The sequence below is a fragment of the Cebus imitator genome, unplaced genomic scaffold (assembly GCF_001604975.1).
Source record: "Cebus imitator isolate Cc_AM_T3 unplaced genomic scaffold, Cebus_imitator-1.0 Scaffold52, whole genome shotgun sequence".
NCBI lineage: Eukaryota > Metazoa > Chordata > Mammalia > Primates > Cebidae > Cebus > Cebus imitator.
The window spans coordinates 495,212-522,332 of NW_016107367.1; the positions used below are offsets into that span (position 1 = coordinate 495,212).

At 51.2% G+C, this 27,121-nt stretch overlaps 1 protein-coding gene across 8 annotated transcripts in view; it reads right to left on the reverse strand.

Annotated features, from left to right (window-relative positions):
• Positions 1-6,038: 6,038 nt before the first annotated feature.
• Positions 6,039-27,121, reverse strand: part of TRAF3 (TNF receptor associated factor 3) — a 127,402-nt gene continuing 106,319 nt past the window's right edge. For 6 of the 8 annotated variants that reach the window (XM_017528056.2, XM_017528057.2, XM_017528051.2 and 3 more), the window contains 6 exons: positions 23,961-24,041; positions 20,954-21,028; positions 19,210-19,302; positions 14,404-14,544; positions 8,605-8,779; positions 6,039-7,122 (listed from right to left, as the gene is read on the reverse strand). In XM_017528056.2, coding sequence (XP_017383545.1) covers positions 6,551-7,122; positions 8,605-8,779; positions 14,404-14,544; positions 19,210-19,302; positions 20,954-21,028; positions 23,961-24,041 — 1,137 coding nt within the window. In that variant the 3' untranslated portion in view covers positions 6,039-6,550. The remainder of the gene's footprint in view (positions 7,123-8,604; positions 8,780-14,403; positions 14,545-19,209; positions 19,303-20,953; positions 21,029-23,960; positions 24,042-27,121) is intronic. The other 2 variants (XM_037738293.1, XM_037738292.1) reach the window with 1 other exon arrangement.

A 27,121-nucleotide genomic window follows, 5' to 3' on the forward strand; every position in this document is an offset into this window, starting at 1 on the left:
CACAGGCTCCCTACGGTGTGTGGGGTGGAGGCTGCCAGTCCCAGGAGGCCTCCCGCGCCCCACTACTGCCACCAGCCAGGGCACGGCAGGGCTGGTGCTGGCTGGCAAGGGACCCTCGGGCGAGACCTGAGACCCTGAGGGAGGACCCTGGGCCCACTCCTTCCTGCTCAGTGGGCCACATGTGGGGGCCGATGGCATCTGTTCTGGATGTGGCCCCCAGCAGTGTCTTGAAGGATGGGGAGGGGCCGAGGGCGCTGGGGTGGCTGCACAGGAGCCTGGGAGGAGCAGGACAGCGGGGGCAGGCTAAGCGTTTCTCCCCACTTGATAATTTTGGGGGAGCTCGAGGGAGGGGCACTTCCTGCTACCAGGCCTGCCCCAAACACCTTCCCAGAGAAATGGAAGGCAGGCCACGGTGGCAGCGGCGGCCCCGGAGCCCATAACTCTGCCACAAGCAGTTGCTGGAAGGACACTGCCCAAACCCCACAGCCACTTGCATGTGAGTGTTGGTGTCACCCCTTATTAGCCACCTTGTTTCAGAGTGGAAGGAGGTGCTGTCCTTTCAGTGCACAGAGGAGGAATCTGAGGCTCGAAGGCTCCAAAGTTCCACGAAGTGGTGGAGCTGAGGCCAGCCCAGGTCTGTGGGACCAGGTGCCCTTTCCACCACGCCAGATGCCAGGCAGGAGGTCAGAGCTCCACCTTATCTGCTCTGGACAAAGCCACAGATTTGCGAGCCTGGCCCCAGGAACTCCCCTCAGGTCAGAGGCTGCAGGCAAAACTGAAAGCAACTTGCAGGACCCAGTGGAAACGGGGAGAGCAGGCCCCTCGCAGGGAATTACACAGAGCTTCAAGATGGTGCCAGAGGCAACAAGCAGGTCTTGGCCAGGCAGCCGTCCCAGGCCCAGCCACTGAGAGGACAGCCCTGCGGGGTCTGGCAGGAGGGAGGCCCACTCACCCAGGGCCCAGCCTGTGAGAGACAGGGCGATCAGAAACCGAGACTCCATAATCAGGTTTATTTTCCTCTAATAAGACAGTTTAGCATTTCCGAGTTTCGCATTCTACAGTCTTACAAACTTTAGTTATTAGCATCAGAAACACAAAAACATTGCAAGACCTCAAAACACAAATAAATACCAAATAAAACCACACATAATATACAGTAAACAAAAATATAAAACAGTAATGCTATCAGAAAGTCAGGCATGTTGCTGGCTCACAGTAACAACATGATTATTGCTGGGGCAATAACTGACGGTCTTTTTGTTTTTTCTTAGAAGAGCAGAAAAACGGGACCCGAATCACTGGTCACGATCACTTGGACTGCCAAGGTGTGTCCTCACGCAAGCACTTACTACAGACGCAAGTGTTAAAACAGGCAGATTAAAAATACAGGGTCGAATGCAAGATTGGCCTTCTTTGGTCTTTGTTTTTGGGTGACAGGGCTGGGAAGAGCCTGCGGTTCTGCAGGTGCCGCGCGGCGCCGATCCTGCCCTCCACACTTCACACCTCCTCCTACAGGCATTTCTTATAGAAACCACTGGAGATAATGCCGGCGTGTGTGTTTTCCAATTAAGTCATGTAATTTGCTGTGGAAGGGTGTCTTACTTGTCTGAGGGGACTAAGTTGTAAAAACCAATCATCACCTAATAACAGGAGTGGTACAGCGATCCTGGACTTCCAGCCTCTTTTTCACGGTGAGTTCACGAGACAGACTAGACACAGTGCAGCAGGAGAAATGAAATGCAGGCTCCACTCGGCCCCCAGGGCCTCCTCACCCGCATACCAGCCGGCCGGGCGGCGACCGAGGCTCCTCACGTCTGCCCTGCAGGGGCAGGAAGCGGCCCGAGGCGCGGGAGCCCGAGTGGGGCACGCCAGGTCAGGTGGAAACTGCCTTTGCAACAAGCTCCTGGCCCCACCCGCCGGCCCGGCTCCCTGATCCCACCAGGCCTGTGACCATCAGCACCAGCCAGGGCGAGGCGGCCATCGTGACCAGGTCGCCGGCTGACACTGACCTTGCCTGGCCTGGGCCGCGGTGGGCACTTTCTACTTGGGAGAAAACAGAGCGGCTGAGATTTGCAAACGGAAAACAGAACATGGTCATGGCTGAGAAGTAGATTTGGGTGACAGACCCTCATTCATCTCCCAGACACAAAAGCGAAGGGGCTCCCAGGCTCTCCTAGCTCTCCTCCTGCAGTCTAATAAGATCTGGACTAAAATTTTAAAACAGGATTTTACAGCTCTGCCGGAGCCTTTTTGGTGCACAAATGAGGGATGAGTCTGGAGGGGCCAGGGATTGAGGGAGGGGCCCACAGGGAGGCTGTGCCCGCCCAACCCTGCGACGCCCATGGAGACAGCAGACTGCTTCCCTGCCAGGGCTGGGCACAGGGGCTGTCCTCATGCCAGTCCTCCCTGTGCAGAGAAGAAAGGAGGTGTCAGCCCAGCACTCCCTGGCCTTCCCTTGGGCTGACAAGGAATGACCCCGCTTGGGACAGAATGGTTAAGGACCCATCCAGACCCCCCTTCCTTTGTCCGACATCACCTCTGGCTGGGACATGGGTCCACCATGGTAACTACCATCAGCTACCACTGAGCAAAAGGGGGGCTGGAATGTGACGTTGGCATGGCCTATATCCATGGGACACGTGGCCCCTGGCCCAGGGCGACTGAGGGCCCTGGCGCAGGCTCAGGTGGTCTGGGGGGCAGCGGGCAGGCCCGGGAGACTGTGCCTGGAACTGCCTCCTCACCAAGCTGGGCCACATGACGTCAAGGGGAAGCCTCCTGCCACAGCCAGTGCAGCAGAGCCCTGGTGGGTGGCAGGCCGGCGGGGCCCTGGCCGAGGAAGCGGCCCGAGGCGTGGGAGCCCCAGCACGCCACACCATGGCTCCCCAGTGCCACAGACCAAGAAGGGCATGGGGACGGGGCAGGGAAGGAGAAAGGAGGGAGACGCAGGAGACGCTGCCTGAGCAAAGGGCTCCCCATTCAACTAGCTATTGTGGCACCAAAGGGACAGAGGTGCTGTCCATCAGCAGAGGCTGCTCTGGAAAGGAAGGGGTGACGGGCAGTGGCCACAGCCTGGGCCACGAGGGCCCCTCTGCCCACCTGCACAGGGAACACACATCTGTGGGTCCAGGCCTTCCCCCAGGGCCCCGGCGAGGCTTGCACTCAGCGGACAGCACCGCCTTCTTGCCTGATGGCTCCTAGAACTGATACAAATCCTGACCTGGCCGCCTGGCACTGGAGCACGGCGAGCTGAAAACCCCGGCATATGTCGGGGCCACGCAGGCTCCCTCCAGCCCACTGGGGCTGCCATGTCTGGTCCCAAAGTCAGGGCCCCACAGGGCCCCCATGTGCACACCCCTCACTGAGACGCCCAACCCTGCTGGAAAGGCCCTACTCACAGCCTGGCCCCCATCTCACCACAGACACACCCCAACTTCCAGCTCTGCAGGCTCCACCGGACTAGGCCTAGAACCAGAAGGTCAGGCTTCCAGGCCTGGCTGCAGCCTGCACGTGGCTCAGCGTGGTCACAAGAGCCAGTGCTCTCACGTGAGCCGGGCCCAGGCCAGCCACCCGGCGTGCCCGGCAGCTGGCAGCAGCCCAAGCCACGGCATCCTGGAGAAACTGCTCGAGGCCGAGGCAAGGGGACAGGGGACGTTGTTTTGTTACAAAGGTGACGGGAAGCAGACCGGCTGAATGCATGCACAATGGACTTGGTTTCTGTAAAGTACTGAACAGTTCTGTCCTGCTGGGAGTTTGGTCACTTTTGGTAAAGCAGCGGCACCCCCAAGCACAGTGTGCACACCCCCTTCACGCTCGCTGCCAGGGCCCTATGACGCGGGGAAGGCTGTCCGCTGCCGAGGGGTCAGCAGGCCTCAGCTGCAGGGAGACCACGGCCCCCAGCCGGCCCAGCCGGCCCAGGCGGCGAGCGCCGAGCGAGGGTGTGTGGGAGCGGAGGGTGCAGAGCGCGAGGCCTGCCCACCGCTGGGAGTGCGGGGCACGTGAGAGGAAGACACACTCAGAAGAGACCTCCGTACACCCAAACACGAGGATGAAGTGTGTGACGCGGGCCGCCCCATCCTCAAGGACGCCTGAACTCGAGTTACGTCTGTGGGACCATCAGGGGGGGGCGTCTGTCTGGGAAGGGCTATTGGCGATGTCCCAGCAACACACGGTGCTGCCTCTGGGGCCACGGCGGGACTTGAATCCAGAGGGGAGAAGACTGTTTTTACCACACCAAGATGTTGTGTATCCTACATCTAATACTGTACATTTTGTGGAGGGAGGGGAAGTTGCAGGGATGTCCCTGGTGTTAATCCCTGGTCTCAGGAAAACCACCTGAGGCCGGGTGGGGACAGGCCCAGGGGACAGGCCTGAGGTGGGGACGCCTTCGAGGAAACAGTTTCTGCAGCTTCTGCAGGAAGTCTCTCCTTGACAAGCAGCGACACGTGACTCCCGTACAGGGCAGAACCAGGGACACTCATTCCCCCAAAGCAATCCCAGGAGAGCGGGTAAAGGAAAGGCAGATAAGAACAGAGCTTTGACCGCGAACAGGTGCGGCGGGCCCCTCACAGGAGCTAGGGGCACGGGGGTGCGACGGAGGGCACTTCCAGCAGGCACTGGGGCGAAGGCACACCCAGGACAGATGGCAGCACCAGAGACAGGTGGGCCACCAGGCACCCACCGAGCTGTCCCCGTGCAGCCACGGAGAGCCGAGGCAGGCAGTCTGGCGCACGCGGCCCAGCTGGCCAATCGTGGGCGCGGCTTGTGGGCGAGTGGCACAGGTGTGGCGGTTCGCACACATTGGTTTTGCCTAAGAAGCACCCGTCGCGTGTAGCACCCATCAGTGGTAAGAGCACCATGAGGCGTGGTGCATAGCAAAAGGGGTGCAGGGGCGGGCTCCAGGCTTCAATCACAGTTGGACAGAGAGACAGTAAACAGTGAGCTGAGGAAATGCTGTCCGGGCAGGCGCAGGCTGGGACAACGGGCCCCGTGGCCACCCTTCCCGCCGGGGTGGGGGTCAGGAGCGCCCATCAGTCAGCCTGGGCAGGCCCCTGGGCAGCAGGCTCTGGAATGCTCAGAGGGTTCTGCTTCGGGCTGTGGGGCGCCCACGGCCCTGGTGGGGACACAGAGAGGCTCGGCTTCTGTTCCACACCTGCCTCCCTCGGGGTGGGGCCAGGCCGTACTTGGACCAGGCGGCTCGCTCGTGGGGCCTAGAGATTTGGAATCTGTGGTTATTAAGCAGCGGAGGCTCCAGAAGCCGACGGTGGAGGCCGGCCTCCCCTCAGCAGGTGCGGAGGTGTCTGAGGGCCCTTGTAGAGACAAAGATCTAGTGGTGGAGAGAAAAGTCTGGTTAAACTAGCACTTTCTAGAATTATGCTCAATGCAAACCCAGGGTGGAGAAGCAGCATGTCACATCTAAGGCACATGTACCGTACGCCACCAGCTCTACCCACAAAATTGCTTTCGGAGGCCGCCGCCGGCACGCGGCAAGATGACGGGATGGAGAAACGGGCTGCAGCCTCCCCCAGCAGCCACCTGCCCACCCCTGACGTGGAGACCGAAGGCCGGTGCTGTCAGCAACAGAGAGCTCGTCCAAACACATGGGGCAGAAGCCAGACACCTACAGGATTTTGTTTAGAACTCCAAAGTTCAACGGATGCCCTATTTTAGGGTGAAAACAATTATAAATCTGAAAATGATGCACAGCATCCATGAGCGAGGCTCCGTTCAGAATTGTGAAGTCGTGTCATTAACTACGACAGATATTGAAGGTTTACATTTCTAACGAGAAATAACAACAGGTTGAATATTCTCTTTCCTATCACAAGTGATAACCAGTGTTTGATATTTTATATTTTCTTCCAAGAAATATCAGTCTATCAATGTTTTAAAATAAAATGTTTGCAGTAACAATTATTTGTAGAACTTTAAATTAAAAAATGATTCTGAATTTAGAGACTTAAAAAAAAAAAAAGACCTAGGTATACTTCAGGGTCTTCTGACAAACAAATTATTAAAACAGAGACCAGATGAGGCCTTAAAAATAGACAATATACTGTATTTGAAACAAGATTGCACTCTTGAATTTTAGAAAGAAGATATCAGAATTGCATTACTATTTCATAAATTCTCCTTTTACTTAACATGCTGACATGTCCAGCTATGCCCACGTGTGTGTGTGTGTGTGTGTGTGTGTGTGTGTGTGTGTTTGGTGTTCAAGTTTAAGGAAGAAAATCATGTTTCTTTTGTTTAGCATATATGTTTTCCACCTTAATTAACTAGATCTTTAAAAATGAAAATGAAAACCTTCTCTGACAGCAGTATTTATCTCGTTGAAGGATAAATAATTCTTCAGAGTGAAGTGTGGCTAGTCTATTAGAAAACGTGTCGGGTGTGCTCACGCATGGCTCCTCCCGCCGGCGCGTGTCCGCCTTCTGCAGCTTCCTCCGTCCCACAAGGTCCTTTTCTGAGCGCGAGGACCTCGGTGAAGACAGACCGGTTCAAATCCCCCAGAGGAGTTGCCTTCTGCTAAATCCACCTCCCCAGCTACTCGTCAGGGATCGGGCAGATCCGAAGTATCCACTATGACTTTAATAAAAATTGTATCATCTTTAATATATGTCCCATTTTCTAGAACAGTTTGGGCCACAAAGACCGGGCAGCCAGAGGCGATGTTCATCTCTCCAGTGGGCTTCTTGAAGCTGCTGCTGTTGGGGTCGGGCTTGAACGCGTCTCCCAGGTGACGCCGAGAGGACCCCTGATCCATCAACATGAGAGTCACTTTCTGCTTAAACGGCCAAGGAAGCAGGGCATCATATTCTCCACGCATGATGACAAAAAACAGCGACAAGTGCGTCCCCTTTCCCATCCCGTCCCCGTTCAGGTAGACTCTGGCGCACATCTTATAGCCAAAGTAGCCGGTGTAGAAAGGCTGGCTGTAGAGGGACAGGGTCTTCCCCATGACGGCCTCCTGCTTCCGCCGCTTGTAGTCGCGAATCTTCCAGATGAGCACGCCGTTGTAGCTGGCGGTCTCCAGGACCTGGAAGCGCAGGTCCATGTCGGCCAGACGGATGTCGTGCACGCTCAGCATCTGGTCGTGCCGGCTCAGCTGGGACTCCAGCAGGCCTGCCACAGGCGAGGAGGGATTTGGTGAGTAAGACAGGTGAACGTCAGAAGGATTAGAAAAGCAAAGCCACACCAGCACTTTTTATTTTATTTCATTTTTTTTTTTTTTGAGACAGAGTCTTGTTCTATCGCCCAGGCTGAAGCCATCTTGGCTCACTGCAACCTCCGCCTCCCAGGTTCAAGCGATTCTCCTGCCTCAGCCTCCAGAGCAGCTGGGATTACAGGTGCCCACCACCACGCCTGGCTAATTTTTGTGTTTTTCATAGAGACAGGGTGTCACCATGTTGGCCAGGCTGGTCTCGAACTCCTGACCTCAGGTGATCCGCCTGCCTCAGTCTCTCAAAGTGCTGCAATTACAGGCGTGAACCACCGTACCTGGCCCATTTTTTAATTTTTAAAGAGGCAAGGTCTCGCTCTGTTGCCCAGGCTGGCATTAAAATCCTGAGCTCAAGCAATCCTCCCACCTCAGCCTCCTAAAGCACTGGGACTACAGGCCACATTGCCACGCCCAGTCACACTAGTGTCTCAAGCAACAATATAAAACTCACTGTGGCTACCGCAGTGACACCAGCAAAGCTGTGCAGACAGATGCCCTGAGGCCACAACTGTCTTACCTCCCAGGGCCCTGTTCCACTTCTGCCACAGCTCTCATGCCTACAGCCCTGCCTGGGTGGACAATTTACCAGGCACAGCCTGCTGGGAGGGGATGCCCCAGGTGGGTGACCTGCCCGTGTGTCATAGGACAGACCTCACTGCAGGGTCCAAGACAGCGCACTATCTCTCCACTGTGGTGTCCTGGGAAGCCCGCTGGTGGGAGCCCCTGGGGGCAGGAGACAGCCGTGTTATCCCCACCCTCCCTCTGGCCTCAGTGCCCACAGGTGGCCTCTGTTCTCTCGGAGGCGAAGCTGCTCCCTTCTCTCCTCCAACCCCATCCTCTGCCTGCTTAATCCAGCCCCACACACGCCATGGTAATCTGTGCTCCTTTCTGCCATTAATCCTTTTCATGTAAAATATTCACAACACTCTTTCAAGCCCTAAAGCCACAGGCCCACATCTGCTTGTGGATCAGAACGTGATGGCAGAGCGCAGTGGGGCTTCTGCCCCGCTCAGCCCTTAGGAGTGGGGTCTGGGGCATCCTGACCAGCAGGCCCTGGCCCCTGCCTGCTGCGTCTGCACTCGGACCTGTCCTGCGGGTCCCCCGTGGCTGGTCTCTCTGGGGAAGCCTCCAAAGCTTCCTGTGGCTGCAGCTGCCCCCACTCTCTACCCCACGTCAGGCCGCACTCAGAGGGGACAAGCCTACGTGGGAAACGTTTCTGTCTTTGCTGGGGGACTCTCAGCAGGAAAGGCACGCAGCTCTGTGTGTTTCCCATAACTGGAAAGAACTATCTTAAGGCACATGTACCTAACACAGCCTCATCCCACAGCTGCAGCTCTCGCCTGGGGCGGGATGTACACTGTGGCCTGGCCCAGCCCCTGCCTCACCTGTGTTCCGAGCCACCTGCCCCGCGCTCTTGTCCACGCTCTCCAACTCGGTCACACGGTTCTGGAGGGACTCCACACTGCTCTTCATGCTGTCTGCTTCCTCCCAGTTCTGCCGGAAGGGCCGGATCTCCTTGTCGAGCTCCTTCAGTTTCTCTGCTTGGCTGTCTATCACTCGCTTCCAAACCAAAGGTGTCAAAAAGCAAAACACAGTTAGGACTCGGAAGATGCTGCGCCGCCCCCTATTAAATACAGATGGGCTAGGAGCAGAACAGCCGCAGAGGCCCCCGCATGAGGCCTGCTACCGTGCTCTGACTCCAGGAGGTGGGCTCTGCGTCGGCCCTCCTGGGCACTCCCTGGGAACAAGTGCCTATGCCGGCAGGGAGCACTGGAGGTGATGTGAAGCCAGATGGAAGAAGACCACCGGAGGCTCCACAACATCTAGTCTGCTTTGTTAACAGAGAACCATCGGGAAACCTAAGTGACTGGGCAGAGGTCTCCGCTGTCTGGGGCCGGGCTGTGCTTCTGCCCCAGAATGACTCCAGGGTCCCAGGAGAAGAATTCTAATCCTTAGACCCCTCCCACCTGGCTGGTGGCAGGAAACGGCCCCAAGGTGTGTGCCTCAGGACCTGGGTGAAACTCAGTGTGCCAATGCCACAGAAGCAGAGGTCTTCCCCTCTGGCTCCTCTCTCAAGGCCTTCCCCCACCGGCTTCATACTCAGGGGTCCTCCCCCACCAGCTCCACACTTACACTGCCAGTTCCAAGCGAGGGAGGCAGAAACGCAGAAACCCTGCCATGCATGCTTGTCTGCCAGCAGCCAGGCCTGACTTTATGCTACTTCACTAAACTAATTCAGAAAGCCCTTTCCCCAAAGCACACGGGCCGCTCCTACTTGTCACTACCTGGAGGGGTGGGAGCTGTGCTCCGCCCTGGCGGCCTAGTCTGTGTTAAGGGGCTGGGGTGTCCACCTATCAGATGAAACCAGGGACTTAAAGGGTTTTCACTTTGAAAAAGGATGTGCATTTTGAAATAGAGCTTGTGAGGCTGGAATTGAATGCTCAACGCAGCTGTGGAATGACTGCGCCGCCTCGCAAGCTGTGGGCGACACCGGGTGCTCATGGGGTGGGCCCCAGGGGCCCCCTGAATTCACTTCTCCTTTTGGAAGTCTATTTTTAAATATCTAGGTTTCAGCACCTTTGCTGGCTGTTATTAACCACGAAGAGACAAACATGACAGGTTTGGGTTACTTTTTGGGCATAAAAGCAGTGTTATTCTTCCTGTTCTTTTCAAGAAATCTGATGTTAGCTAACCTCTAAAAAGTAAGGATAATTTTGGCTGGGCGTGGTGGCTCACGCCTGTAATCCCAGCACCTTGGGAGGCCGAGGCGGATGGATCACAAGTTCAGGAGATTGAGACCATCCTGCCCAACATGGTGAAACCCCATCTCTACTAAAAATACAAAAAAATTAGCTGGGCATGGTGGAGCATGCCTGTAGTCCCAGCTAGTCGGGAGGCTGAGGCAGGAGAACTGCTTGAACCCAGGAGGTGGAGATTGCAGTAAGCCGAGGTCGCACCACTGCACCACAGCCTGGGCGACAGTGTGAGACGCCATCTCAAAAAAAAAAAAAAAAAAGTAAGGATAATTTCTCTAAAGAATAGCTCTTTCCATGTCACTGTCCCTTTATTTTAATCAATTACACATGGTCAGAAGGATATTTAACTAGCTCACCAAGTCTACTTGCTGGGGGACAATACCAGTGACAACAGTGAACATCCAAATCACCCGGCTCCTCTAGTGAGTGCTGGAAGCCTCCTGTACCTCTACCTTCCAATACCATGCACTGAGCTGGCATGGGTGATCGGGAGATGCAGTGGAAAGTTAATGAAAACCTGATCCACAGAGGTCTGAGAGATGCCCTTCGTAACTTAGCAAATCCTGAAATGAAGCATGAGTCACAGACAGGGTGGCCTAGGACATGCGGTGCCTCATGCTAAGCTTAAGGCCTTTGAGGTTAAGAGGGGGACGGCACTGAGCCACTCCTCCCTGGGATGGTACAAGGCCACGCAAGGGCGCGCCTGACCTCGGGCACGGAATGGGGAGTCTCCAGCAAGGACTCCCCAGCACAGCAGGGGCCCCGAGACGAAAACACGCAACACAGGTGCACTGCATGCCCAGACCAGGCACAACTAAACAGAAGGCGTTACCACGAGCAGCCAGGGAACACAGGCTATTTTTAAAACAGGCCCTGCATCTGTATCAATGGCACCGTTTCAAAGCAGAATGCAGAGCCAACATCAAGGGTTCTCTAAAACGCAGTAAACGTGACTTCATCCTTGAAAAGCAGTCTATACTCAGCCACTGCAGTTTCTATAAAAACAAACCTCAAGTGCAGGTGTGGAATTCTACAGAAAAATGACTCCGACACACAGCTGAAGAGCGCAGACTGTACTCCATGTCAACCATCCAGATCGGAAGGTTTGCCTTCAGGGAGCGTCAGCATTCGAGCCTCACGCAGCTGTGTGCCAGGGCTGCGCCCACATCAGCTGCTGCGATGCCCCATGCTCAGGCCCCCGGGATCCTGGCACACAAGCCTGGCACTGTGAGAAGCCCGGCAGTGCCGGCAGCCTGAGTGAGGGCCGCGTGGACGGACGTCCCTGCCTTGTCCCAGCACGTGCTGCTCGCGTGTGCCCTGCGGACCCCAACTACAAGAACCACCAGCTCATCTACTCCACTGACACCAGAAGCCTGGGTCATGCTCGCACTTAGGCTGTCTTCTTTTTTTTGACAGAGTTGCACCCTGTTGCCCAGGCTGGAGTGCAGTGGCACAATCTTGGCTCACTGCAACCTCCACCTTCCAGGTTTAAGCGATTCTCCTGCCTCAGCCTCCTAAGTAGCTGGGATTATAGGTGCCCGCCACCACACCTGGCTAATTTTTGTATTTTTAGTAGAGATGGAGTTTCACCATCTTGGTCAGGGTGGTCTTGAACGCCTGACCTCGTGATCTGCCCACATTGGCCTCCCAGAATGCTGGGATTATGGGTGTGAGCCACTGTGTCTGGCCTAGGCTCTCTTCTTAATAAAGAAAAACAGGATCCTTAAGAAGTAAAATATTAAGAACTCATCCTTCCTGGGCATGCAAAAGCAAACACACTCTTGAATTCCACTCCTTGGCCCCCTGGCCTGTACACCCACCACAGCCAGGCCATCGGGCCCTCTGCACTCCGACACCCACCATCACCGGGACTTTAGGGCCTACTGGAGAATCAGACAAGGAAGAAAAAGACCCCAAGTGCCCTCATCACCTAGGTGGTCCATAAACATGGCTGGAGGAATGCCTGGGGCTGGCCAGGAAAGGAAGCAGGACAAGGGTTCAGAGTCACAGACATCTGAGCAGGAGCATGGAGCCTCTAAAGGAGCAGTGAGCCAGTCCACTTTAGCACGGGGAGTGGGGCAAAGCTGGGAAGGTGACCGGTGGCCAGTCACGGAGGTTTTCAGGGCTGCAGTAAAGATTTTGCGATAAGCCCCTCCTGGGTCAACCTGAAGGGCTCTGAGGATGAAACAGTGGGGCGCACAGCTGGGTGGGGCTGCCGTTCAAGAGGGTGGGTAGGGCCTGCAGCAGCAGAGGGATGGCTTCCACATGGCCAGCACCTCCAGGCATCTGACGGCTTTCAATCAGCGTTTCCTGAGAATGGACAGTGCAGGATCCTCCTGGCCAAAGACCACCCCACAGTGGTTCCAAAGGTAAACTGAATTTCCCCTTTCAAAAAAGCCATACGTTTGGAAGGGGTCACACTAAGGAGTTTTACACCTTTCAGGCAGGGCCTTGTCCCTGCACTCGAGGGAATCAGGCCAAGTCCCTTCCCCAAACACAAACTGCTCTCTGTTGCACCCCAGCCTCTTCCCCAGTGGGGAAGAGGCCAGTGCCGCCATCACCTCCTATTTGCCTACTCGTCACGGGTCACGGGACACTGACTGCTACTGTCACCCCTCCATCCTCTCTTCTCTGGACTTGGCAACTTGGTTTCCCCCTTTCTTTCTGATTTATGCTTCACTGGTTTGTTCAATCACAAAAGTATCAAAGTAGAAATCACTGCAGAGTGATGACACTCAACTAAAAAAGAAAATACATGAGAATGCCTCTGGAGGGGAGACTGAAGGGATGAACGCAGAGGAAATCTCTGAGGCTGGGATGGTACATCTAGACATCGCTGCACATATTCTAGCTTTTTGTTATAAATGAATCCAGTACTTGTTCATTCTTCCTTCCGTTGTGGACATTTTAGGAGGTGATTTCCCCGGCCTCTCCAGTGTCTCAGCCCCAGGTCAAACACGGCAGTGATCTTGTGAACGGCCAGAGCTGCTTGCCAGGCAGAGCAGGTGTGGGCGGGCCACAGGGTGGCCAGGGCCCTGCAGCAGCGGGCTGACCAGTTGCCTTGGCCAGTCTGATGACCGACACACTGGTGGGCCCTCAGCAAAATGCCAGGGGCTTCCAGCGGGAGGCTTAGTGTTTTAAGAAACATGGTACGTTTTTTGGCTTGATTTAATGCTAATGACTTGTGCCTTTTCTAATCCCATCTAAAGTTCTGTTGTGTTTTCTCCTTTTCTCTCTGGGTAACTACAAGGTATAATACAAATGAAATTGATTTAATAAATTCCTGTGCAATTCAAGTCATTATGACTCATCTCCAATGTCAAAAATCAGAGAAAAGGCATTCTCAAAGATGCCATGACTCTGCACTATTAGAAGTGTTTTCTGGGCCGGGCGCGGTGGCTCAAGCCTGTAATCCCAGCACTTTGGGAGGCCGAGGTGGGTGGATCACGAGGTCAAGAGATCGAGACCATCCTGGTCAACATGGTGAAACCCCGTCTCTACTAAAAAAAAAAAAACATTAGCTGGGCATGGTGGCGCGTGCCTGTAATCCCAGCTACTCAGGAGGCTGAGGCAGGAGAATTGCCTGAACCCAGGAGGCGGAGGTTGCGGTGAGCCGAGATCGCGCCATTGCACTCCAGCCTGGGTAACATGAGTGAAACTCTGTCTCAAAAAAAAAAAAAAAAAAAAAAAAGAAGTGTTTTCTGTTCCAAATAATCTAGGGACACAGCATAAGTACAGGCACTTCAGTGACGCGTGACTCTTCCACGGGTGTGTGACACACATGGGAATCACAAAAGGACACGAGTCACTGTGCAGACGGCATCTAAAACAATAATCTATTAACAAGTGCCCCACAGACAGCTGTGATGACTGAAGACAGAAGGAGCCACGCTTCATCAGTCCCAGGTATACAATCGCCTCTATTCAGGGCGGCAAGGGGTCACTGGTTTGTTCTTCAGCAGGTGTGTGTGGATTTCCGCGGTGAAACCCACCGGGGTGAGTGCGTGTCACTGGAGAGCTCACAGCAGGATGGCAGGGCTGCACAGCGCCTCACTGCAGGAAGTGAGACTGCACACAGCAACTACTCATGGACAGTAGGAAATCTTAAATAATAATAAAAACAGCTCATTTTAAAAACACGGGCTTTACGTCTTACTTCTCCAACAGTAGACCAAAGGCTTGGAAGGGGGTGGAGGCTTGCTCTCCAGAGAAAAGGCAGTGAGAAAACACCTACCTGCAGCTTCCCAGGCAGGGCCCGTGCTAGCCCCACTGCCTTTTTCAAGCCTTCACTGAGGCCAGGGAAATCAGCTGGCTTTCTGCTCACAAAGGTCAAGGACTCAGCTCAAGCAGTTCCCTGAGAAAGCCCTAATGGGGAACAAAGGCAAGCTCCTCTACCCTTTGATCTGGCCAAAGTCCTAAGATTCTTACCTGTAAATGAAGGATTTTGGATTCATTATTTCGAAGCATTTCCTTTTGTCTCTCAATTTCAATTTCAAAGCTACATATCTGATTGTGCAAACTTTGTATGCTCTTGTTTTTTTCTACACTTTCATTCTGCAGCAAGGAAACCTAAAAAAGAAATTCTTTAATTAATGTAACCAAAAGTGGTTTTCATATAAATTAACAACCATGATAATAACACCAATTAAATTTTCACAATATAGGCCTTCCGTTAGCTGTATTGACAGAGTTTCAGAAGGAAAAAAATCCCTTCACACAGAAAATGGTAGTCCTGGTACTTTTCTTTCTTTTTTCCCCCCCTCTAGAGACAGGTTCTTGCTCTGTCCCCAGGCTGGAGTACAGTGGTGCAATCATAGCTGACTGCAGCCTTGACCTCCTGGGCTCGAATGATCCTCCTACTTCAGCCTCTTGAGTAGCTAGGCCCCAGGTACATGCCACCATGTCTGGTTAGGTTTTTAAAAAAATTTTTTTTGTACAGATGGGGTCTTCCTATGTTGCCCAAGCTGGTCTCAAACTCCTGGCCAAAAGTGATCCTCCTACCTCAGCCTCTCAAAGGGTTGGGATTAGAGGTGTAAGCCACCACACCCAGCCAGTCCTAATTTAATAAAGAAACCTATAAAGTGTTTCTCAGAATCTCTTCCAGTAATTAGGGTGAGGCAAAGTGCAGCAGCTGATTGAATATCTGAATAAATGAGGTGCTTTTCAAGTTTTTGCTAAAAACTAAATGAATCTTTTACCGAGTATTTTTCAATTGTAGACCAGGAAACACAGTAAGAAAGAGACACTGATCTATCACCCACTGATACCACCGCGCGTGCGTGCGTCCCTGAAAACAGGTGTCACAAAGCAGTACTTGCCCTAATTACTTATGATGCACACTGATATTTGTTCTTTTATTCTGTTTCATTTAAGAAAATACTCGTCCCTGGAGGACGTTACGCTGAGCAAAATACGCCAAGCACAGAAAGGCAAACACTATGCGCTCTCCTTTAGACACAGGATCTAAAAAAGTTAAGCTCACAGGAGGAGGGAACGGTGGTTAGAGGCTGGCGGAGGTGGGGGATGGGGTGGGCTTGTGGAGCTGCTGGGCAAAGGGCACAGAGCCTCAGTTAGACAGAAGGAAGGATGTGTTCAGGCCCACTGGACAGCATGGTGACTGTGATTGGTATTAACATGTGTTTCAAGACTGCTTGGGGAGCAGATTTTAAACCAATGAGGTGATGGATATGTTAATTAGCTCTATTTAATTATTCTGCAGTGTGTATGTGTGTGTGAGTGTGTATTTGTGTGTGTGTATACATGCATAAAAAATCAAAACATTACACTGTACCCCGTAAATATATGCAATTATTCTTTGTCAATTAAAAAAAATGCTGGTCACAACTTACTATTTCACATCTACCCAGGGACCACACACTGCAGCTTGAACAGCTCTGCCACATAATGAGAGAGCACGAGGCGAATACAAAAAATTAGATGGGTGCTGCATCCTTGGGACCAGCCCTGTTCTCCCTCAACACAGAGAGGCAGAGGTGACACCTGAGGATATCCTTCCATGGGAGCACAGAGGAGCCCTTGCAATCCATGCTACCCAAAGGGAGGGCCTGCTGGGTGAGCAATTCCAACCCCACCTTTGACCTTTCTGAAATCTCTTTCTGAAAAATAATTCGCTCCCAAAGAAAAATTAACACCTGGTCTCAAAGATGAAAAGTTCAAGGGTAACACCTACAAGGCCTTCTTCTTCACAAAACTTTTACAAAAGGCATCTTGACCTCCCACCTACTCTGTTTACCTGTCGGGGTGGCAGTCTCCACCCCAGAAGACCCTAAGCTCTGTGCCAGATCCAACGTGTGCCCCTCCAACGATATACACGCTAAAACCACCAACGCCTGGGGACCAATGGTCACAGAGGTGAGGGCCCGAAGGCATCTTGGCACAAAACCAGGTGTGATCAAGAGCTGACTCCTGATGCTGTCCATCTAAAGGATAACCACCTTTAAGCTGGTTATCCTTTTCATATTTGGCACAGTTGGCCAAGTCAAGAGACACCTTTTGAAGCAATCACTATCGTATTTTTTTTTTTTTTTTTAAGACAGGATTTCACCATGTTGGTCAGGCTGGTCTTGAACTCCCGACCTCAGTTGATTCGCCCACCTTGGCCTCCAAAGTGCTTGGATTACAGGTGTGAGCCACCACGCCCGGCCCACTATCGTATTTTAAAACAAATATGTATTTACTAAGGGATATAAAACTTGCAATGTCTCATGGGCAAAATATAACTTCACTTTCCTAGGATTTTACTCAGCAAAAATCGGCTTTCCTTCCTTCCTTGCCTCATGCGTCCACAAACTCCTATAAGTGATCAACCTGCAGAATGCGAAGTGGGCCACAGGTAGCATTGCATGGTTTATGTGTCCCTCTGAAAGTAGCAATTCATTCATTTCCATCTGTCCAAGACGGGACACAATTCTCAGACTCTTTATTCTCATATCCCTGCAAAAAGATGATATGGATGCCAAGTCTTTTGACAAAAATCTCAGTAATGTCTCCAAAACACTGTCAATAGGCCAGGTGTGGTGGTTCACACCGGTAGTCCCAGCTCTTTGGGAGGCTGAGGCAGGAGGATCACTTGAGCCCAAAGAATTGAAGACCAGCCTGGACAACATGGTGAAACCCCATCTCTACAAAAAAAACACAAAAATTAGCCAGGCGTGGTGCAAACACCTGCAGTCCCAGCTACTGGGGAGGTTGGGTGGGAGGATCACCTGACCTGGGAGGTCGAGGCTATAGTGAGCCTTGATTGCGCCACTGCCCTCCAACAAATCAAGCAGTTGAGTGTGAGCAGAGGCAACTTACAGCGATGAGTACACATCATGTCACACTAAACTCAATTTCTTTCATTTTAGGACTTCCCTTATTTAAGCTATTTATTTATTTTAATCAAAGAACCCAACTTCTGGGTCCTGCAGCTCACTGCTTCCACTCGTCTAGTAGGGAGACGCTGAATGCACAGCAAAGTCTCTGCTCTTTGTCCAGCCTTTCCCTTTGGACCTAGTAAAGGGCACTGTGCACCTTCTTGTGAGCACAATGAGCACGTGCAGAGCACATGTAGAGCTGAGGTTCAGCTGGCCCAACATCAGGGCAGGGGCTCTGCTCTGATGGACAGAGTCTGGGAGAGACCAGTCCTTTGGCAACGTCCAAGAGGGTAGCGCACAGCTGCACATCCTGCACGCTCGGGGCTGCCACTGTGACTTGGCTGGAGATAGCTTAAACACAGGAGGCATTCACAGTGAGAAACCACTGCACTGTGTGTGGGCGGGCTGCTCTGGTTTGTCCTGGAGTTTCCAATGATGCAAACCATTCACTTTCAGTGGGGAAAAAAAGCACAGAACGGAAAGGAAGGAGCTGAATCCCACAGGGACTGGGCCCCAGAAGGCTGCCCGGTGACAGCACAGTCCACGACCATCCTGCTGGATAACCATGTGCGGCGGACCTGCTCAACTACTGTGTAACTAACACAGGGATAACAAAGTCCATTTTTAAAATGAAAGGAAGAACCTCCTAAGTGAGAAACACAGCATCTATGAGAGATAAGAGGCCTTGTGATCTATACCTATAATTTTAAAAAGACAGAAATAAAAGTCCCGCTTCAAAAAGAGGGAAAAAAAGATTCTTAGGTAAATCAACATTGAACTCAGAGCAAATTCTCTATGCTCATGGGAAGATCACCAGGATTCTGTGAATACGAGCTCTGCATCACTGCTGCTCAGCACTGTTCTGCTCCGTGTGTGCATGTGCAGGGGACGCCAATCCTTCCACTGCTTCTCAACCTCAGCTCCAGCATTCAAGTGAAAAACTCGCCGCCAGGCACACTGGCTTATGCCTGTAATCCTAGTACTTTGGGAGGCCGAGGCGGGAGGATCATGAGATCAGGCATTCGAGACCAGCCTGGCCAACACCAAGAAACCCCTTCTCTACTAAAAATACAAAAATTAGCCAGGCATGGTGGTGGGCACCTGTAGTCCCAGCTATTTGGGAGGATGAGGCAGGAGAATCACTTGAACCTGGGAGGCGGAGGTTACGGTGAGTCGAGATTGTGCCACTGCACTCCAGCTTGGGCAACAGGAGCAAAACTCTGTCTCAAAAAAAAAAAAAGAAAAGAACAGCATGGGAGAGTGAGTCTTTTTGGGACGTGGTCCCATCTATGTGGAGAGCAAACCAAGTTTCACAAAGTGTCAAATGACAAAATCAGTTGTAATCATAGCAAATGTTTGTCTCTTGTAAAAGACACAGACCTGTAACGCATTTAGACTGGTAGCCACCCAGGTCAGGGCTGGCGAATTTATCCTGTAAAGAGCCCAGTAGTCAGTATCTCGATCCGTACGATCCACACGCTCTCTCCACTCTGCTGCTGTCGAGCAAAGGAAGCCGCAGGCAACACGGAGTGAGCGAGGATGGCTGTGCGCCAATACAACTTTGTTTACAAAAAAACCAGTGGGGTGGGGACTGGGCACCTGATCATCTCTGTGCTGGACTGAAGCTAAAACAACCACAATGTGATTGACATTAAAAAAAGCACTTCACACTTGCTTGGCTATTAAAAAACAAAGAACAGAAATAAAACAGCTTCATTTATAAGCTCAAGATCACACAGGGAATATTTTTTTTGACAGTCTCTTGATATGGTTTCTTTTATCCAAAACCCATTACTAACTATAAAGAAGTTTTGTCTTCAAACACAAATCCCACCACGCAGGAAAGCGTGCAGCCCACCTTCTTCTCCAGCGAGTTGCTCCACTCCTTCAGCAGGTTGACGTGCTGCACGGCGGAGCTGGCCTCGTGGGCCTTGATCTGCTGGTTTGTCCCCTGTGAGAGCAAAGATATGAGGCATTCAGTGAACCTCACTGCATTTCAAAGGGCAGAAAGGCTAACATTGATCCTAAAGGCAGCACTAGACACAGAGGGAAGACCTATTTGCGCCAAGTTAACAGGGAACCTCTGCGCCTAAGGAGGGCTGTGCTGAGGGCCACCTGGCCACTGCATGCAGGTAAGGAGGCCACCAGGAGTGGCAGAGCCAGCGCCCTGCAATGCCACAGTGAGCATCTCAGGGTTATCTCCCCATCCCTCCAGCTCATCTCAAGTGGCTTTTCATCAAGGGTTGACACTTGTAATACCAAGAAATTAAATTTTAAACTCATTCTTGATCTATTACAAACTACTTTTCTCATTAAAATATAGTATAGATACCCGTAGTTGTAGCTAGGTACTGCCACAACAGTCTGGTAAACATGTAAGCAAAGAAAGATTCAAAGTAATTTACTAAAGCATCAATTTACTGGCTCAAATACACTGTATCCAAAGACGTATTGCTCCTCACCATTCTAGAATACTTAGAAAAGTTACATACAAAACAAATACAATCTACAGAGTACATAAGATGTAGACCATTTTGGAGTCAGGAATAAACACGTGAAATTGTACTTCATATATTTAAGGAAATAGTTTGCATGAAAATATAATTTGTTTTGCTATTAGAAAATTAAGAAGCCACAGGAAGCATTTTAATGATCTCCAAAACATATACTCTGTACATAGAATATTTATATATATATGTTGATATAAGTGTTGCAATATATAAACATATATATACACATACACAGAGAGAATGAATGATACTACGTACGACAGAACAGGGGAGGCTCAGTCTTGCTAGAGACTCAAGCAAAGGAAGGCACAGTCATTCTTACTCTGTGGCTGTTCCCTTCCTCAGAAAATACTAAGATGCCAATCTCTCTGTACTGACTTCATAATAATGTATTGGTGCTACATGAAATATAAAATACTTAGTTTTAAGATTAAGATACATATATTTAAATGAAAACTCGGTTCCAATTCACTAGCAATCTCAGCTGTGTTAAAAAATAAACAACAACAAAACACCAGATGCAGATTTCTCACACTACACGTGTGGCAGCAACAGAGGCGCTCTCCCCGCACTGTTCTCTGGGAGGTGTGCTCTCTAGGAGCTGTGCTCCATTTTGCGTCTGTCCCCAGCTGGGGGTGAGAGTCAGCACAGACATGTACATCAAATGCATTTATGGATACACACGTGTGTGATCCTTACGGCTGTGTACTGACACACACGCTGTTGAAACTATGCTCAGTTTCGTAATTGCTTCTCTTCAGATAACAGCTAAAATTTCTATAACCATCTATCTGAAAACCCCACCGAATGTCAGCCCTATCTGTCACATGACTAGCTGGTTTTGGATGCAGTACTTCTCTTCATGTATTAGCTTCCACTTCAGCACAATGTCCACCTCAAGTCTCAAAGCACCACCAACTGGAAAGCGAGCATCCCGCCTGCTGCACGTGGCTCTTGCCACCCATGCAACAGGGTGTTTCAGTTTCATGACAAGGAATAAGGAGTCAGCTTGCATGTTAAAAATGTTAATATAATAACTTTCTCTCATGGCAGAATGTCAGTGACTGGGAAGGACAAATGTCGGATACTGACCTGAAAAACGCAGCCATAGCGCTTAAAACTACAGGTGCTGGGGGCATTGACACACTCTGACAAGTGTGCACTCAACTGCAACGGGAAAGAGACGTGAGTTGTGGCACAAACGTTTGCATGAAAATGTTCAAACATATTAGGGCACAGATAGCATCTGAGCTGTACTATTAAGAATGGTGTTTACTGCTACAGGTGTGTATATATCATCTGCTGCCTAGACTTCTACGCAGTAAATATACGGTCTAGTCACGTGTATACACATATACGCCAATATACAAGAATACATTTACTATAACATTTCTTAAACTTGCAGTTTCTTTAGAACAAATTGTTCAAAATGTGATATGCCATCTGTAGTGCCAGAATTTAAAAAAGAAAGAAAAAACATAAACTGAAATGCACATTTAAGGACCATAAACAAAAATTGCATGAAACACAAAAAAATAGAAAGCATTCAGAATGCAACTGGGTCACACACCTAATATATGGTACACAAAAATAAAAATATTTTCGAAGCGAGCTTACACAATATCCCATTACTCAAAATACTTGAGGTAAGTGCAAATGAGTTTTTCCTTCATCTGAAAAGACTTTTTCCCTCTGTAAAGGCCAGAAACTCAGGTACTTTTTCAAAGACCTCTAAGATCAATCTAACAACGTGGTCTTAATACTGTCACCTCTGATTGATGTCAGGAAAATTAGGTGGGGCTGAGAGCAGATAACTCATCTTGAAAGAAAATAGTCTCTTACTCAGCTCAAATGCTGCCGAGTTATCAAACAAAAATTACTTACGATGCCCTAACAAGAGAAAAGGGAATGGAAAAGACTGCATTTCAAAGACTTAGAGTCATGTGCTAGGCTAAGACAAGTCAGGTATAGTTTTGTCTTTTGCATGCTTTATCATGCCCCAAGACTGAGCAGAAGTTCTGGCTTTTATTGAAGAAATTCCCATCAGGAAACTCTAGGGACAGATCTTCTTCACAGGAAACAATCAGCCTCTCCTTAGGAGGACGGGTGTGTGGGTGCAGCAGCCGGGAACATGTCTGTCTGTGTGCCAGCACGCATGCGTTCCCAGGGCTCACAGAGCGCCTCCTCCTGGAGAGTGCAGCTAAGTTCTATACTTCTCAGTCCTCCAGGACAAAGGCGGGCCTTTCCTCTAGGTTGACATTTAGAACAGAGGGGAAAATGGATCCCTGCTGTGAAAGCTAAGGAGGAGGGGCAATGCAGGAAGGGCCTGAGGGGCCCACGTGGCCACTGCTAGGGCCAACCTTCGAGGACGGTCTCAGAGCCAGGGCGGAGTCATGGTGGTAGGAACCTGGCAGCCTGATGCCTTTACTGCTCCTCGGAACCTACACTGGCTGCTCCTGCAAGAAGCGCCCACAAGGCGCATGGCAGGTGACTGGCAGGGAAACTGTACAGAACGTTAATTAAAAAATTTGGAATGTATTCTTCCACTGTCACTACTGCAATAACAAAGTTGAGTGGCAACACTATTACATGTTAAGCCAGGGACACGCTGGGTGTGATGCATCTTGTTTTTAGTGTACTACAGTAAATTCAGGGTTGGGCCTTTTCCTAAATTGGTTTTACTTTCAGTATTCTGAGTCTTAGGGAATCTGCAGGAGCTCTGGAAGACAGGCAGGAATAATCTATAGCCCAACAGCACCTTTCACTAGAAACCCAACAGAAATGCAGGTTTAACAATGTTTTCAAAAAAAGAAATTATTCCAACAGCATGGACTCTTTATACATTAACAGAGGATTGTCCAGCCGTGGTGGTAATTGACAGGTATTTTTCCCTAGCTCCTCCCAGGGGCACGTTCAGGGCCCAGAGATCACTGTCATCAGGCAAGACTTTGCCCTCACCCATCGGCTTCAAGGTCCTGGGAGGACACGCCTCGGGGGAGAGTGGCTTCTGGGCCCTGGGTCCCTGGCCCTAGCCCCACATGGGCCCTCTTACCCAGTCAGGGACAGGCAAGGCTGGTTTTCCCTGCTAACCAATATCTAGGGGTAAAATTTCAGGCTGTTGAAAAATGCTGAGGTGAGCAACCTCCTTAGATCAGGGCACCACACATCCAGGGAGCCCAAGGTAGCCCCAGATGACTCCCAGAACATGCTCCAGGTCGGGACAGATGCAGAAATGTTAAGAATCCTTGAAATTTTCCCAGCTGGACGTATCCTGATCAAGTGAAGTCAATGCAAAATCTACCTATCTCAAAAAAAGAGTGCCAAGTGTCAGGTGAGGCAGGTGGCCTCTGGGGGGCCACAAGGGCCCGTCTGGCAGCCCTAAAACGTGGGCACGTCCTCCGCCCGGCATGTGTGAGCTTTGCTTCTGAAGTGTCTCTCAGTTCATTCATGTTCTTGAGATCATCTCACAGCAATTACTATTCTATAAAATTAAAATTGCTTTTAAAAAACCCTTAAGTCACCTTTGCTTGTATTGTATATAAAATATTTCCATTTTCTTAATGTTTCACCAATCTTTCCTCTGAATTTACCACACTGTAGTGTTTTTTTGTTTGTTTGTGATGGAGTTTTGCTCTTGTTGCACAGGCTGCAGTACAATGGTGCAATCCTGGCTCACTGTAACCTCCGCCTCCAGGGTTCAAGTGATTCTCCTGCCTCAGCCTCCCAAGTAGCTGGGATTACAGGTGCGCGCCACCACACTGGCTAATTTTTGTATTTTTAGTAAAGACAGGGTTTCACCATGTTGGCCAGGCTGGTCTAGAACTCCTGACCTCAGGTGATCCACCTGCCTCGGACTCCCAAAGTGCTGGGATTACAGGTGTGAGCCACCACGCCTGGCCACATACTGTAGCTTCTAACTGCTTGCTTCTGACTTCTAAAAAATGGCATAAGGCTTTTTGCTGTGGTTTTCATTTTTCTGCCATACACCTGACTCTCATGAACTGGGAAAACGTGAGGCTTTGGCTATGCAGGGAGTGGAGACCCAGGCACACAGCCCTGAGGACTCCGCAGACTCCCGGCTGGGCCAAGCCATCCCTACCTCGCTCCTCAGGAGAGTCTGGACGCTGCACTTGTGAGGGCAGGACACCACCACACAGGGACAGTCCGTGTCTTCATGTTTCTGCAGAGAGAGAAGGTACTGTCAGCTTTACACACACAACCTGTCTTCCTTAACCCCGCTGAGGTCCCCACAGGGCCCCCAGGAATGGCTCTGCTCACTGTCTTGGCCCCTCAGTTATGGTACTCACATTACGTATGGGTGAGTCATTACTGTCACAGAGTATGAGTGTCTCAGGACACCACAAGTATCTCCACAGGTCTAGTGCTATCTGACCAGTGAGGGCGACGAGCCTGAGAACAGTCACAAGGGCTTCCCCTGAGCATTGTCTCCTCTGTCCAGAGCTGCTCCTGGTCCACACGGCACCTAATGTGCAGCGCTCAGGCAGGTATGGCCACTCACACACGCTCACAGCACAGGTGGACCTCGGAGCTGCGGACCCAGCTGGTGTCTGCCTCTGCTGGTTCAGAGAAGGACGGTCTCCCTTGGCCTCTCAGTCTGGAGTCTGGAAATGATGTTTCTCAAGTATGTGAGAGAGGTGTGACCAACTAAGTATTTACATTACTAACCTAGAACGTTAATCTAGATGATCTTTAGTTCATGGAAAATTGGGTAAGTTTTGGGTTAGACCTTCTCTGATGGCACAGACTTCACCTTTGCTGAGGCTGCGTGATGGCGACTCTTAAGCCCAGTGCCATGGGCGCCTGCTGGGCACCTGTCCACGAGCACAGCAAAGGTAAGGACTCCCCACAAGGACATCAACTGCAGGGACCCTGGGGAGAGACTGATGAGGCAGAGCCGGAGACGGTGCTGCGCTGAACAGTCCCTGCTGAGAGGAAGACTGTCGCAGTGGTTTCCCCGCGGCACAGACGCCTCAACCCTCCCCATCCATCTTTCCAGGTCCTCTTTTGGCCTCCAGTTATGCAGCTGTTCTGCTGAAAAAACTGGGGAGGCCTCGCTGAGAGCCGCTGTCTGACTGGTGGGTCTGAGGGCGAGGAGGGCAGCGGCCCACCTGATGGAAGCTTGTCCTTGGAATGTGGGCACTCCTCTCCCCCAGGAGCTCGCTCTCCTCGGCATGTTTCCAAGGCCCAACTCTGCAGGCACCCACGGTGGGTCTGCAGCACAGGAGGGACACCTACAAGGTCAGAGCTGTCCTGCTCCTGGGCCTGGTGCCGAGGCCCACAGTGCTCACCGAGGGCCAGTCCATCACCATCCCAAGCTGAACAGCAGGCACTGGATGGGCCCAGCCTGACCACAGGCCTCACTCAGGGGAGATGCCACATGGGGACAGCAGGGCACTGGACGCAGACTCCCACTCAGCCTAGCTGCGCTCAGAGCCACAGTCCCCAGTACCACCGTCGAGGCTTCCTTTGTCTTTCAGTGGGAAACCCTGGCACAGGTGGCTTCACCTTCCTGGCCTCACACCTCATCTGTAAATGGGGTGGCTGGAGCTCACTCCCAGGGTGCTGAGGACTGACTGAGGTCAGGGGCCTAGGGAGCCCAGCAGAGGTCTGGAAACGTGGTAAGTGCTCTGTGGATGCTGAGTCTCCTCCGAACCTGCCCTCACTCCACCTCCATTCACCCGGCAGGACGCTGGCCAGTGTGGGCATCAGCACAGAGATAGCTGGATGAGGACTGACAATCCCCACTGCAGCCAGGCAGAGGGAGACTGGCATGCCTCTGGAGGAGAACAGGGATGGTGCTCGGGGCAGGGAGGCTGAGGAAGAAGGGCATGAAGGGAAGCAGTGTGGCCAGGGAAGAGGAGAGCAATCAGTATCTTTCTGTGTTTAACTTACAACAACCCCACACCAAACTACACTCCCAATAGCATGGGGATGCATGTTTCCACACCCTTGCCAATTCTATCGCAAAATCTTTGGCAATCTGATAGGTAAAAAAATGGGGTGAGTGGGACCTGCAATTCTTTAGTAATGTGTGGTTAAGCACACACACACACACATATATATATATATATATATTTGAGACAGTCTGTCGCCCAGGTTGCACTGCAGTGGTGTGATCTCAGCTTGCTGCAACCTCCACCTCCTTCAAGCGATTCTCCTGCCCCAGCTTCTGCGCATCACCATGCCCAGCTAATTTTTGCCTTTTTAGTAGAGGCAGGGTTTACCATGTTGGCCAGGCTGGTCTCAAACTCCTGATTTCAAATGGTCCATCCACCTCGGCCTCCCAAAGTGCTGGGATTACATGTGTGAGCCACCGCACCCAGCCTTAAGCAGATTTTTGATATTAATCGTTTCTATTTCTTTTCCTGTGAACTGCCTTTTCACAGCTTTTGGCTACTACGGTAAGTTGAATAATGTCCCCCAAAATTCTTGTCTATCTAGAAACTCAGAATGTGACCTTATTTGGAAACAAGATTTCTGGCGATGTAATCAGTTAAGATGAAGACAGCCTGGCATCAGGCAGACCCTAAATCTAAACACTGCTGTCCTTAGAAGACACGAGGACATGCACTAGAAGACGGCCATGTGAACATGGGGGCAGAGGTTGGGGCGACGCAGCCATGAGCCACGGAAGGCCAAGCCCTGCTGGTGGCTCCGGAAACTCGGAGGGGCAGGGAAGCCTTCTTCCCAACAGATGTCAGAGACAGTGGAGCCTTGGTTTTGCATTTCTAGACCCAGAACTTAACAGGATAAATTTCTGTTTTTGCAAGCCAGCAACTTTGTGTTACTTTGTTACAATAGCCAAAGGGAAACAACACATTCATTAAAAAAAAAAACCCTGACTCTTCTGATTTTTAATTTGCCTATTAATGAAATCAGTCCTATCTATGAAATTAAATGTAATTCTGATACACACAAGCATGTATGTGCACACATGTGTGAGATGAAAAGCACAGCTCAGGAGCGGTGGCTCACACTTACAATCCCTGCACTCTGGGAGGCCGAGGCTGGTGCATCACCTGAGGTCAGGAGTTCTAAACCAGCCTGGCCGATATGGTGAAATCTCTACTAAAAATACAAAAAAATTAGCCAGGCGTGGTGGCACGTGCCTGTGGTCCCAGCTACTTGGGAGGCTGAGGCGGAAGAATTGCTTCAACCCAGGAGGCGGAGGTTGCAGTGAGCCAAGGTTGTGCCACTGCACTCCAGCCTGGTGACAGAGCAAGACTCTGTCTCAAAAAA